The sequence below is a fragment of the Nematolebias whitei genome, chromosome 5 (genome assembly GCF_014905685.2).
Source record: "Nematolebias whitei isolate Nwh7 chromosome 5, NemWhi1, whole genome shotgun sequence".
NCBI lineage: Eukaryota > Metazoa > Chordata > Actinopteri > Cyprinodontiformes > Rivulidae > Nematolebias > Nematolebias whitei.
This window is the reverse complement of record NC_056502.1, coordinates 32,452,531-32,466,250: the sequence shown is the minus strand read 5'-3', so window position 1 is coordinate 32,466,250 and position 13,720 is coordinate 32,452,531. Positions and strand designations below refer to the sequence as shown.

The window sequence follows — 13,720 nt, the reverse complement described above, 5'->3', positions numbered from 1 at the left end:
AAATTTGATATTCTGGATGAGAAGTGCTACAGCTAGCTGCTGCAGTTTGCACTCTTACAATTTCACGTAAATAACTCGGTCATGCTAAAGTTGGAGCGCTGTAAAGGTTTATAAAAGAGTTTTTGTGAAACACAAGCTGCTAGGTGAGCTGTTAGCTCTCAGTCCAGTTCTAATTAAGCTTTATTTCTCCCGACTGAAGTTGTTTAAAGCACTATCTGCAGCAGGTAAGACATTAACTATTCAGAATCAGAAGCCCACATGCACAAACTTTAACTATAACTGATTAAATAAAGTAGTAAAAAGTGATGAAAGTCGTCGTATTTTCTCTCCTTCATGAGTTGTGTCACTCCACAACCTCCTCTGGGCTTATTTAGTTGCATTTGATTTTTTATTTTTTTTAATAAATAGTTGTATTTTTTACTGTCAGTGGTACAAAATATCATGAAATGACTTGGATTGAAAGTGGAAATAAAAATATGCTGTTATTTGTGCTGTAAATCAACCTTGACTTGAGGATGAACGCGACTGGAACTGGTTCTGTTGTCCACTTGAAAAAACAAAGATCTTGTAATCTCTGCAGGACTCACATGTTAAAATAAAGGTGAAATAAAACATTTAAAAAATATAAAATAAACTGCTTCATGTGTTTAAATCTCTGCTTTTGCCTCGTGTTCCGCTCCTTCCTGCCGCTAAAACACGGTAAAACCTTGTACGTTGTGTTGGACCACTTTATTACAAACCTGCTGTAGGATTTGGTGACCTCTGAAAAAAACGTACCTGAGAACCCCCCCCCCCCCCATCCTCCACCCCCACTGCAACGCTTCACCTCATCACTAATTACCAGAGAAGAGGGTGGCGGACTGCTTGTAAAGCAGAAACACAATAATTGTTTTTGTATGTGTAATCTGACAAAAACATATAAAAAGCAACTCTTTTGTGTCTCGGATCTCCTCTGACTGAATTTGTTTGTATCAAGAGGGACGGACGCTTTCTGAGAGATGAGGCCCCGAGCCCCCCCATCCTCTGAATCTGTTGTGATGCTCGTGTCGGTGGGTCCAAAGGACGTGACTGAATGATTTTAGTCCTGCTTTGCTTTAATTCTCTTGTCTTCCTCTTCTTTAAAAAAAAAAATTAAATAAAAAATTGGTAAAAAAAAAAAAAAAAGACAACGGAAAGATTTTTTTTCAAAAGATGAGCTTTAAGCTGCGGCAGCACGAGCTGCTTAACTATCAGCAGTAATGAATGTGTAAAGAGAGACATATGAAACGTCATTAATGGTAACTCTAATCACTTTTTGGCTATTAAGCACAAATTAGTGAAGGCGATGTTAAATGTCATGGTCTGTCCTGGGATTCGTAGAAGAGACGGTGGGGGCCACGGAATAGGTTCTCATTTACATACTTAAGATCCAACTTAATTCTCCAAAGAGCTGATGGGAAAAATGAGGCCGAGCCGTAAAACGATGGCGATGACACACGGGCTCGGGGAAGAAGAAGAAAGAAAGAAAGAAAAAAAACACAAACGTTTTCTGATTCTTTATTGTTCCCGCTCAAGGTTATTTTCTTGAGCTCGCTGTGGAGCGTCGCTCCCCCCTGAATAATTCTGCTTCCTCCCTCCGGCTTTAAAGGTTTCTGCTATTTAGGACCAATCATGTCAAAAGGGAGAAGAATTAATCCTGCTTAAAAATATGTTACAACCCCCAGATCCTGTCTCTGGGTGTAGACGCTTTGTTGGGGATTGTTCTGTGGGTTTAGATATAGAGAGGAGTTCGTCGTCGGGTCGAACGCTGCGTCCGTCAAGCTCTGAACTCCTGGACGAGCGTCGACTCCGTGAACGAAGCGAGTCCAAACCAAAACCGCGTGGCGTAATTCGTGGCGATGGACGATTAACCTCAGTGAACCGCAGAGGCCTTACCGTTGTGGCCCATATTATTCTAATGGCAGTCCACGGCTTTTGGGAACATCCGGCGTTTTTATTTGTACTCTGTTTTTTATTTTCCCTCCTCTCATCTCTGACTACAGCTGACTGTGGGAGAGTAAATAACATTTGATATGCATAAACAGCCCCTTCCTATTCATTACTGTCAGAGCGTTGGAGTGCAGGAGGCGGAGGTCAGCATGTGAAGGTCCTCCTCAGGCAGGAGGAACGCCTGTGGTAGCTGTCACTCCTCCGCCCACCCCCACCGCAGCTCCCCCACCCCCCTCCTATTAGCACAGGCTCCGGGTCATAACCTTTCCGTGGCATTTTGCGATTCCACAACCCTTTGATTAGTGCAATATTTACATATCTCACAGCAGAGAGGGCGTTCTTGTGTCGCAGACACTTGAAGTGTTGTAAATGCGTTTGGCCTTTTGCCGGAGAAGCGCGGAGGAGTCAGACTCTCCGGAGGTAGCTGCAGTCGAGGCTGCCGCGCTCATATGTGGCCTAGTGTGTTTTAAGTACATTTACCCCCACTGCTGTTCTACACGTGCAGGAGCCATTTGGTCTGTGGCGTGGACTCAGTCCTGCTGGAAAGAACCGTTTAGGAACCATTAGAGGGGAATAGTGCTCCCTGGTGGCAGATATGGATCAGACCTCAGCACTTGAACTGCAGAGCTGGGAGGAAGGCCAACGCCACGCTTTGATTTACAAACGTTACAGATATTAAATACAAGTCTGGGAATACGTTCAGATTATTTTTTTAAAATGGGCGTCTTTAATTTGCAACATTAACTCCAATCTCAAAACATTTGCAAAAGTTAATCATCGTAAATGCCATTAATTTTGCATTTTATAATAATTCTGGCAGAAATATTAAAACATTCATGATAAAGGTGCTCCAGGCTGCACTGGAAATCCATTTATCCATTATCTTTACCCGCTTCTTCCATTTTGGGTCACGGGGGTTGCCGGTGCCCATGTCCAGCAATCACTGTGCGAGGGGCAGGGGACCCCCTGGACAGGTCTCCAGTCTATCACAGGGACACATAGAGACAAATGAGACAAACATCCATTCACTCTCTCACTCACACCTAGAGACAATTTAGAGTTACCATTCAGTCTAACATGCATGTTTTTGGTCTGTGGAAGAAAACCGGAGTATCCGGAGAAAACCTACACATGCACGGAAACAACATGCAAACTCCACCCAGAAAGGCCCCTGGACCGGGATTTGAACCAGGGTAACCTGCTCGCTGAGCGGCAGCAGCTCTGCCAGTTGTGCCACCGTGCTGCGGCACCAGAAATGATCAAACTAATTGCTTCTCACGGTAATTGTGCTGTTAAATAAACATAATTCTATGTAAATTACTATGTAATGCAAAACTGATGGAAATGTCAGAATGGAGGCTGGTGAGCTTCACAGGATTTGTTAAAAACACTTTGAGCAAAAACTTTCAACCTGGTAGGATTAGATGGGTTGTGCTCGTCTGCAGAAAGTACAGGATTAGAAGCTACAGGTTTGCTGGTAGATGTTGCATTAACTAGCATTGTTTCCAGGTTCTGAGGAGGATTCTAGGGCAGGTGAGTACCAGTGGCAGGAGAGTGGGCAGGCAGGTATGTGCAAGGCAAATCCCATTTCTCCTGTGTCCAGCAGGAGAGGGTTCAGGAGCTCAGGTGTCTATGGGATTTAGATGGTGCCATAACAAAAAAGTGGAGAACCAGAAGAATGACGCCCAAAGAGACAGAGGCAGGAGGAACAGGAGGAGACCTGGAGACAAGTAAAGATAAGTGCTCACAAGAATTTCACTCAATGTCAAACTTCAACATTTATTGTGTAAAGACCAACAGACCGACAGGGAACAACGTCTCAGCCTGGCCTTAAATACTCCGGTGGTAATCAGCTTTTCAATGAACAGATGAGACAGCCCCGTCCTGCAGGAGGACACTCTCTCCAGCTCACCTGAACAACATAAAACATTTGAACACAACTCAAAACAGAATCCTCACAGGCAAATGAACGATTTATTAAACCACTGACAGTTTTTGAGATTGGAGTTGTTTTTAAAACACTTCGGTTGTGTCTTCGCTAAGACTAGCCATCAGCTTATAGATTCAGCTGGAACTGAACTTAAATTCTGCAAAGTGAGGTTGTTCAAAGAGCTACCTGCAACATGTGAGATATTTATTATTTGTAACAATCCAACATGAACTCCACGTTAACAGATCTTATCTAATTTAAATGTCTTCTAACATGTGGGTGTGTTTCTGTGTTCTATTATAGAGCTCACATGACATTAATCGATCTTTGCTTCGGCTGTTGGTGAACGATTTAAAAATCAACATTTTAAGAGAAACATTATGTTCCTTTGACACTTAACGCGGATAAGAAAAAGCTTTATTAACACACTTTTCTTTAAAGTTAAACCTTTTTTTCAAGCTTATCATCAAGAAAAACACAAAACCATAACCAGGTCCACACAAGTCCACACCTGCCACCCTGCAGAGCCCCTGGACGGACCAGTTGACCTGTCGGACTGAGAGCTGCACTGGGAGGTAAACTGGGGTGATCTCAGCTGCTCTTACCTCGTCTGTCTGCAGTCATCTTCAGGTTTGAGAAGAACCGTGTCCACAGAGCAGGAGCAGGTGGCTGAGTGTGGCTTCACGTTGCGTTGCATTCGATGGAAAATATATATATATATTTTTTTTTTTTTGGGGGGTAATCACATTTCACTGACCTCACCTGTTTTCTGTTCCTTGTTGTAGCTGTATTTTCATTTCTTTGACATAGTTTCCATCATATTCTGTATACATTAATGGTGAGTTTGCCTTGGATAGAAGTTACAGACAGATGCTGGCGACCCTGCTCACATCAAGGTGGATCTCAAGTGATATCAAAAACCACCGTATAGAGTGGTCTCACTTCTCTCCACAACTAATACATTTGAATGTGTTTTGCAATATTTTAAATGCACTATAGAGATTTTTAATAAAGACACTGTGGATTTGTTGTCAGCAGTCAGTATCTTACATGCTGTACTCATCAGAGTCCTCTTAGATTCAAGATAATACATTTTAAATATTAAAGTATGTCTGCCCAGGTATGATAATTTGGTTATTATTTGAAAATGATTGATAATTTGATAAATTAATAACAGATTGTTTCCGAGGATCATAAAATAAAACTGTGTTTTCGTAAAAGACCGTTTGTATTTGCTGCAAACTGAGGACTGGCTGCTCTCTGCATCAGGTAAGATATTGACTGCTGACAACAACTCCACAGAACCCCACTTAAATGTTATTGAATTTTGAAACAAACTGGCTGCTATGGGTCATGTGTAAAGACATTCACACCTATTGAAAGTATAAAAAAATGAATATTTTAGTCAAATCTGTTAAATGATACAGATGGAGCGTGCTTTTTTTAAAAAAAAAAACGTAATGTGATCAATAAAACAGACACTTTAAATGCACAGTAGAAGCAATTTATAACAGTTAATTCAAAGTGCAAAGCAAAAGAAGCAACATGTTTTTTAAATCGTAAAATGTTTTCTCCGCCCTGGAAGGCGTGATGTGAAGACCTGCCTGGGGGTTTACCTGAGCAACAACAGCCACAAACAGATGTGAAGTAAAACGATCACATGGAGCTGTGTTCTCCAGCGCACCTGTCCATCAAGCCGGAGTCAGCCTGGAGTTCGTCGTGTTTTCCTGCCTCACTCCGTCACTCAGCGTCTCTCTGCTGGGTGACAGAGAAGAGATGTCAGCCAACAGGTTTTTCAGGGAGCTCAGGGCCGTCACGTCTGCCTTCGCAGTGACTGATGAGGTTAGGGAGAGTGACGGGCAGCTGCAGTCTCCTCTCAGCCCACGGGCCTGACTGGCATTAATGTCGTGTGCCATGTTCTCAGAGGGAACCCGTCACTCAGCCGTCACTCAAACCGACAGGCGCCAGAGACGCCGAGCATGAAAGGGACTGGGAACACAGCAGCGGATCCCTGGGTGGCCGCTCGCAGGTGGAGGCTGCAGCGCTTCTCATCACTGTTGCTGGGCAGCAGGACTTCAGCTCCAAGGCCACACGTGGACATCAAGGTGGCAGCGAGGCCTGCGTGGACATCAAAGTGTGGGTCCATCAGTCGTGTCACGTGACATGAAAGGGAAGCAGATCTGTTTTCAACTTGTCTGCGTGAATCATGAACACTCGCTCTTTGGTCTGCAGGAATTGAGCAGAGTTGAATCAGATTTGCTGTCGTGGGGAAAAAGAAATCCACCCTCTTTCAGTTTGAACGTCTTGTTTTAGGGCGGTCTGGTTTTTACAAGATTCTACAAGACCTACCTTTAGCTGTCCATCAATCTGGAGAGGGTCAAAGGTCATTTGCAAACAATATGGACTCCATCATTCAACAGAAAGGAAAAATATTTACCTGTAGAAAATATTAGGACAGCTGACAATCATCCCAGGAGTAGACATCCCATCAAATTCACCCTGAAGGTCAGACTGTGCAATGCTCAGAGAAATGAGCTCCCAAAGGACCTCAGTAACTACAGGCCGGTGGCTCTGACTTCACATTTGAGGCTGGTCCTCAACCATTTGCGCCACCTGGTGAGGTCTTCGTTGGATCTGTTGCAGTTTACCTACCGGCCTGGCATCGGGGTGGATGATGCCATCATCTACCTCAGGCACCAAGCTCTGACACTCATTTAGAAGCTCAAAGTTCACGACCAAACAATTAAATAAAGACTGAACAAACTTGTCTGGAGGGGTTGCATGAGAAAACTTTGACCAAAGCAGACCACATCGCCATGTTTGTTAAGAACCAAACGCAGCAGATCAGCACATCGGCTCGTTTTAAAGCTGCAGGACTGGAGGATCTGACGGTCAGAGTCAAATCTTAGGCCACCAGAAAGAACAGTAATCAAAAGTTAGTGAAGTGTAATAATAGTTCATTCAGCGTGTTTTGTTAATGTCTAAATGTTCTAAATACCAGGGGTTTTAAAAATAATTTAGTCAATGTAAAATTTCATTTTCAAACATGAGGTTTGTTCATTCAAGCCTCTTATCTGAGGTCTGTAGAGTTTAGAATAGAATAGAATAGAATAGAATAGAAACAGACTTTATTGTCCCATGGATGGGAAATTCAAGTGTAACAGCAGCAACAGATAAAAAGGTTTCACACAAAAGTTCCTAAATTTAAAAAACAATATATAAATAAATAAGATAAACAATATCAATAATAATGTTCAATATGTATTGGAACATTGATAAGGACAGACTATTGACAGCACAGTATTACAGGCAGAGTGTGTGTTTTAGCAGAGGTCAGCATGTGTTTAATCCTTATTGGGTTTGTTGGGAGCAGTGATGGTTGTAGAGTCTAACAGCTGCTGGGAGGAAGGACCTGCGGTAACGCTCCTTTGTACATTAAGGATGCAGGAATCTGTCACTGAATGTGTCTCCAGTTCAGCAACAGCTTCATGCATGGGGGTGGGAGACGTTGTCCAGCAATGATGTTATTTTAGCTGGAGTCCTTCTGTCTCCCACCACCTGCACTGGGTCAAGGGGGCGTCCAAGCACAGAGCTGGCCTTCTTGATGAGCTTATCTAGCTGCTTCTTCTCAGCTGATGATAAGCTGCTGCTCCAACACACAACACCATAGAAGATGGCTGATGCCACTACCGAGTCAAAGAAGGTCTTCAGGAGCACCCCCTGCACTCCAAAAGACCTCAGTCTCCTCAGCAGGTAGAGTCTGCTCTGACCCTTCCTGTAAAGTGCATCAGTGTTGTGAGACCAGTCCAGTTTATTGTTCAGGTGAACGCCCAGGTACTTGTAAGAGTCCACAATCTCAATGTCCACTCCCTGGATGTTCACCAGGGTCAGTGAGGTGGACCTGTGCCTGCAGAAATCCACCAACAGCTCCTTAGTTTTAGCAGCGTTGATCAGGAGGTGGTTCTGCTGGCACCAGTCCACAAAGTCTTGAGTCCACTGTCTGTACTCTGAGTCGTCCTCACCTGTGATGAGGCCGACTATGGCAGAGTCATCAGAGAACTTTTGCAGATGGCAGTGTGGGGAGTCGATGGTGATGTCTGCAGTGTAGAGGGTGAAGAGGAACCGTGCCAGCACAGTTCCCTGTGGGACCCCCGTACTGCAGACCAGCATGTCAGAGACACAGCCCTGTGTCCTCACATACTGTGGGCGTCCAGTGAGGTAATCCAGTATCCACTGGGACATGTGGTGATCCACTCCGGATAACTCCAGCTTGTCCCGCAGAAGTCCTGGCTGGATGGTGTTGAAAGCACTGGAGTAATCAAAGAACATGATCCTCACGGTGCTTCCAGGTTTCTCCAGGTGGTTAGGTCCTGAAGGCAGCAGGTTTAGGAGGGAAACCCAAACATCTTTCTCTTCCTGGGAAATCACAAGATAATTTTAGGTCTCAGAGGAAAAACATTTGAATCAGTCCAGTGGGTTCTAGGTCTGCCCCAGTGTGACAGCTCAAATTAACCCCTGCCCAGATTCAACCCGGGTATGATTTGGCCCAGGACAGATTACCCTGGGGGGGAAACTGTCCTTGGCCAAACTGTGCTTGGAATGTAAAACAGCCTAGGCCAGACTATGTTCCTCTAGACCAGGAAATACCCATGTATACCCATTATCTGGCCTGAGGGGTATGAATTGGCCCAGAGCCCTTGTACCCTTCACAACAAATGTTCAGCTTTAAGTCAGTTAGTATTCTTACTGAACTTACCTGACAAAACTGAACCCACAATAAAACAGAAAAATTAAGTATTTCTTGTGTTTATGACAGCTTTACTGATATTGGGGTCAAATCTGGCCCGAGGAGTGTAAATAGGCCTGGGCCAATTTATAGCCCAGAACAGGAGCGCATCAATCGTGATCACTAAGTATATGAGTAGATCACATGGTATTAAGAAAATAGACACCAGCCTGTCATCCATCCATCCTATGAAATTTGTCACTTGATTGACATACAGGGCATCTGAGACCTGACCTTTTCTGACACATAGGTCACCACACATGCACATACAACCACGGCAAAAACTAGCAAGCTACCAAGTTGCCTAGTCAGCCTTGAATCTATTTCTTCTAATCTAAATTCAAGAACCAGTTTAAAATGAGTGGGGGAGCTGGACCATGTAAAAAGAAAAAAAACCTACAATTTCCATACGGGATGGGAGGAGAACTTTTTTTTCATTATGTCATATTCGAAGCCTCATCTCCAAGTTTACCGTTGTTATTCCAAAGAGGGTAAATGTGGAGCGGCATTTTCGGACTATTCAAAAAAAATGATGACGCTGACGTCCTTCTGAAAAGTGAGCGGAGAAAGAAAAAGGTGAAGGATCAGCAGTCATTTTTCTTACAGCTGACCACAGCAGCGAAGGCAGCTACCAAAGCACCATTCTGGGTCAGTCACTCGTTTGTTCTGGAATATTCCGTTATGTTCTCAAGTTCTCTGGTTATTTTTCAAACTTGAAGTTATTCTTGTTGTTTTCAGTTCCTTCGTGCGAAGAACCCAAGTTACTGCCGTGTTTTTTTGTTACTTTGTACGCGGACAGTAAAAATAAATTGTAGTTTTTGTTTTTTTTATTAAACAAACTTTTGGGTTTTACCATTTACGTTGCGTCTACAGCGAGCAGGGACGTAACACAAAGAATATGCAAAATAATATAAATAAATATGTTTTGTATTTTTTTAGTAGGTAGATCACTTTGACTTGGTCATTGTATAAATAGCTCGCATGCTGAAAAAGTGTGTGCACCACTGGCCCTGAGTATAAACTGGTCTTGGCCATAGTATACCCAGGGTATATTATAGCTCAGGCCTCAATAACCACAGGTGTAGTCTGGACTGAGGGTACACTATGACCTGTTACACCAGCATCTCTACAACGAGGTGCGGATGGAGAACTTCTCAACGGATGCACCCAGGATGCATCAGCTTTCTGAACAACCTCAACTGAGTGCTTTTGATGCAGAGGAGCAGCGGCCTTCAAAGATGACGTGATAAAGTCACGGCAGTGTTGCTTCCCCTCCACATAACTTAATCATCATGTCTCTGCTCAGGATGGAGTCACAACTGAAACGATTTGTTGTTGTTGAGACACTTCATGAGTTAGAAATATTCGAGTTAAGGGTGGAAAACACACTAGAAGTATGAATTACTGAATGGCTGGGGGTATCTGAACATGCTCAGTCATAGAGGTGCCATAAAATCAAGCAAAGCCAGACAAGACGGCGCCAACCCGTGTCATTTTGTGTCTTTATTGTGGACATGACATTACATCTTTTGAAATGATGTACAAAAAGTGTAACAGAACTGAGAAGGGCTAAGACGAGGTAGAGCTTACACATCGGCTTGCTGGCTTAAAACTACCTTGTTAAAAAAAAAAAAAAACAGAAACCCATAGAAATCAAATGAGAACAAACGGTTCTGTCTGCCTCTGGCCTCTCATCCTTTTTGAAGTGACAATAAATACAGATATCAATCAAGTACATTTGGAATAATGTCTTCTAAAGCAAATTATTCAGGGATCAAAACAACAAAAACAACAACACAGACACTTGTAGAGGTCTGAAAACAAAAAGCTAAAGAGAAACACCTGCCAGTCTTTCTGAGGAGATGGGGTGGAATTGAAAAGCTACTGAACAAACCCTACAGTTTAGAAAATTAAACTAAAATCTCACTTTTACGCAGTTATGAAAAATTAAGCACAACAGAATCAAGCATTACCCAACTTGCCACAAACAATGCAGCGAAAAACATCAAATAAAAAAAAAAACACATTTTCATTCAAACTCATGGAATCATTCGAACAAAACGACAGTAGCATCTACACCAGAAATAAGGTCATTTAGCCGGCACCATTAAAAATACACCCCACCCCCCCCCCAAAAAAAAAATATAAATCCTACTAGAACTGGTCAAGAAAACAAACTGGTTAAAGCACTAACCTAGTCTAAGTGCACTAGTTATGCAATTTGGTTTCTACTGCAGTTCATAAAGGGTTTGGTACACTTTATATTACACACTCCTGCTTTATACTTCTCTAAGCCACACTTTGGAGTACAAATTCTGAAGAGTTAATCTTAAAGGGAATCCTGTACAACATTGGTATTAGTACTACACAACCTCAAAGGCTAGACGATTCATTTCAAGTATTTTAGCTAACATTTTATACACACATGTGTATAATTAGGCATATTCAAGAACACAGTTCTGTATGCATTAGCAACAATAACAGTCCTCTGCTTCCTCTACGATCTTTGACGGGTTTGACATTTCAGTCCAGGACATTTTCAGTTTTTTCTCTTCTTGTCGCCAGCAGTTTGGCAAGGCATGGCTGATTTAAGCCTGGGGTTTATTTAAGAGTCAAACGCAAACTGTTCGGCTTCCGTTTCAGTAACAACGTCTATAAGATTTAACAGGCTTTTGTTGCGAAGGAGGTAGGATCATTTTCAAAGCATCTAGACCGAGTCTGGAGAGCACGAACTGAGCGCAGAGAGACTTTAAGGTCAGAAATCTACATACACCCAGGCTGTGACAGCTCTACGGAGGAAGCTTTCAAAGTGTCTCCAGCTGATGTTTTTATCCCTGAACTCCCTGGAAGCCTGACATCTGGCTGCGACCTCGTCCCACCGGTCCCTCAGAATGCAAATCTGAACACAACTGAGCCGACAGCTGGAGACCGACTCGTTTAGTCTCCCTAAATGTTTGCTCGAATCAAGCAGCCAGCGTGCAAACATTTACAACTTTTAACATTCTGAGCAAAAAAAAAACAAAGCACACCAACGTTGAAGAACCAGCAGGTCGGACTTGATCTTCCTCTCTGACGTCGTTCAATCTGAACGAGGAAACCGAAAAGTCAAAAATGTATATACTGTAAATTCATAATTTGTTTTTAATTGACTCAGTAACACAATTCCAAAGTAAGACAAAGAAATAATCAGTTTAAAACACATAAAAAGTGACCATTTAAAGATTAAATAACCTAAAGTTTCCACTTGGTGGGTCCTTCAATTGTACCTGAAGTGTTTTTCTAGCGTCAAAAAGGTTAAAATGTTATTTTTGGAACTATAACAAGGTTGATTTCCATGTTCTTCCTTGTAAGTACACAGGTGGTGCAGAATTATTTTTCATTTCAGCAACATGAAGTCAGAAACAGTCGGATTAAAGTGAGTTATGGGAACAAAACTCCACTCAGTTACTCTTGTTACATGGACAATAATCAAACAACTATAAAACTCTGATGGTCATTCATATTGGTGATGATTTCCATTTCCAAGCGAGCGCTTCAGCAGACGTCACCACAGGCTTTCTCTCTCTCTTTAGTTGTGTTAGCTCTTCTCTTGGTTGCGTTATTACAACACGAGCTGAACTTCTTCACCCTCTGAACTCAGATCCATCAAAGAGACTTCTGTTGCAGTGGATCATGATTGCTGTCCAGTTGAACATTCAACATAAATCTAAAAAAAAGTGTTTGGGGTCTTTTCTTTATGGAAATATCACTTTCCCTCTCAGGCTGCACTTGGCAACTTCACTTGTTTGTACCTCAAAAATGACTGCAAATGACAAATCTATGACTTGTGGGAGTTTTTGTCGAATCAGAAACTCTTTACGGTGACGTGAACCTTCGTATCAAAGAAGATGTGACAGAACTGAAAGTCGAGTTCGGCGTTCTTGCTTAAAAAACTTTTACAGTTCCTCTCTTAATTACATTTATTTTCTAAAACACACTTTTAAATATAAAGGCTTCATTTTTTTTTTTTTTATCATAGGAAACTCTTCTTAGCATTTCTCAGCACAGCTTGAAAATGTTTCTTCACAAAACTAAAAACGCAAACGCGATCGAACGTACAAGAACTCCCGTCGTAGAAAATTCAAAGTTCAGCAAAGACCAGCGAGTTAATCGTGAGTCTTCGGTCCAACTTTCAAACCTCAGAAGTTCAAGAAAGCTGTCAGGGTGTTGGTGGTCCTTTAGTCTGTTGTTACTGTGGTTTTGGGTTTGGCAGCCGGGTCTCCTCGCTCTTCCTGGCTCAGGGTCAAGCCTCTTCCGTCCGGGTACCGGCTGTTGTCAAAAGGCAAGTGGTGGACACTTTGGACGTGCGTCTTTAGGTTCCCTTTCTGAGAGGCTCGGTATGGGCAGAGCTGGCAGCTGAATGGCCTTTCCCCTGGAGAACATGCACAAAAAAATAAAATCATTTAGAGATGGCATCTTCAGATTTGATTTAAAGTTGAACAGACCTTTTCACACTTGTGCATTTATCCACCGAAGGCCAATGATGACTAGTAAAACTACCGGAAACTGCAGGCTTTTTTTTTTTTACATTGGTATTCTAAATGAAATTATAAATATTTTTATTTCTTTTACTCGATATCCCACCCCCCCTCCCCCAACAATGATGTCAAACAATGCTGTTTTTTAAAGGAGTGGTTCCTCTTTGTTTTCACAAATAAATAAATCATAAAACTGCTTTGGAATAGGAAAATTAACAATTTAGAGTCCATTATTTACCGAATGAAAAGAGGAGCCTCTGTCGCTTATCAAATGGATCAAGACTACCAAATGAGAATAAATAATTCCAGAGGTAAGAGGACACTGTGGTAAAAATAAAATGACCAGCAATGCACTGTTATACAGTTTACTTTGTGTAGTTTACTATAAAATATAAAGTTCAGACGAAAGATGATTTGATGAAAAACAGAAATTAATTTTGATCGGAATAACTTGCTAATGGCTTAGTGATGGTGGGTCAAAACCAAAGTAAATTTCTGCAATTTCAAAACAACTCTAAT

General features: G+C 42.3%; 1 protein-coding gene across 1 annotated transcript in view; it reads right to left on the bottom strand.

Moving 5' to 3' along the window:
* Positions 1-12,901: 12,901 nt before the first annotated feature.
* The window catches only part of znf516 (zinc finger protein 516), a 25,744-nt gene continuing 24,925 nt past the window's right edge, over positions 12,902-13,720 (bottom strand). Inside the window, exon 4 of the mRNA XM_037677289.1 lies at positions 12,902-13,095. Within this exon, the coding sequence (XP_037533217.1) occupies positions 12,902-13,095 (194 nt within the window). The remainder of the gene's footprint in view (positions 13,096-13,720) is intronic.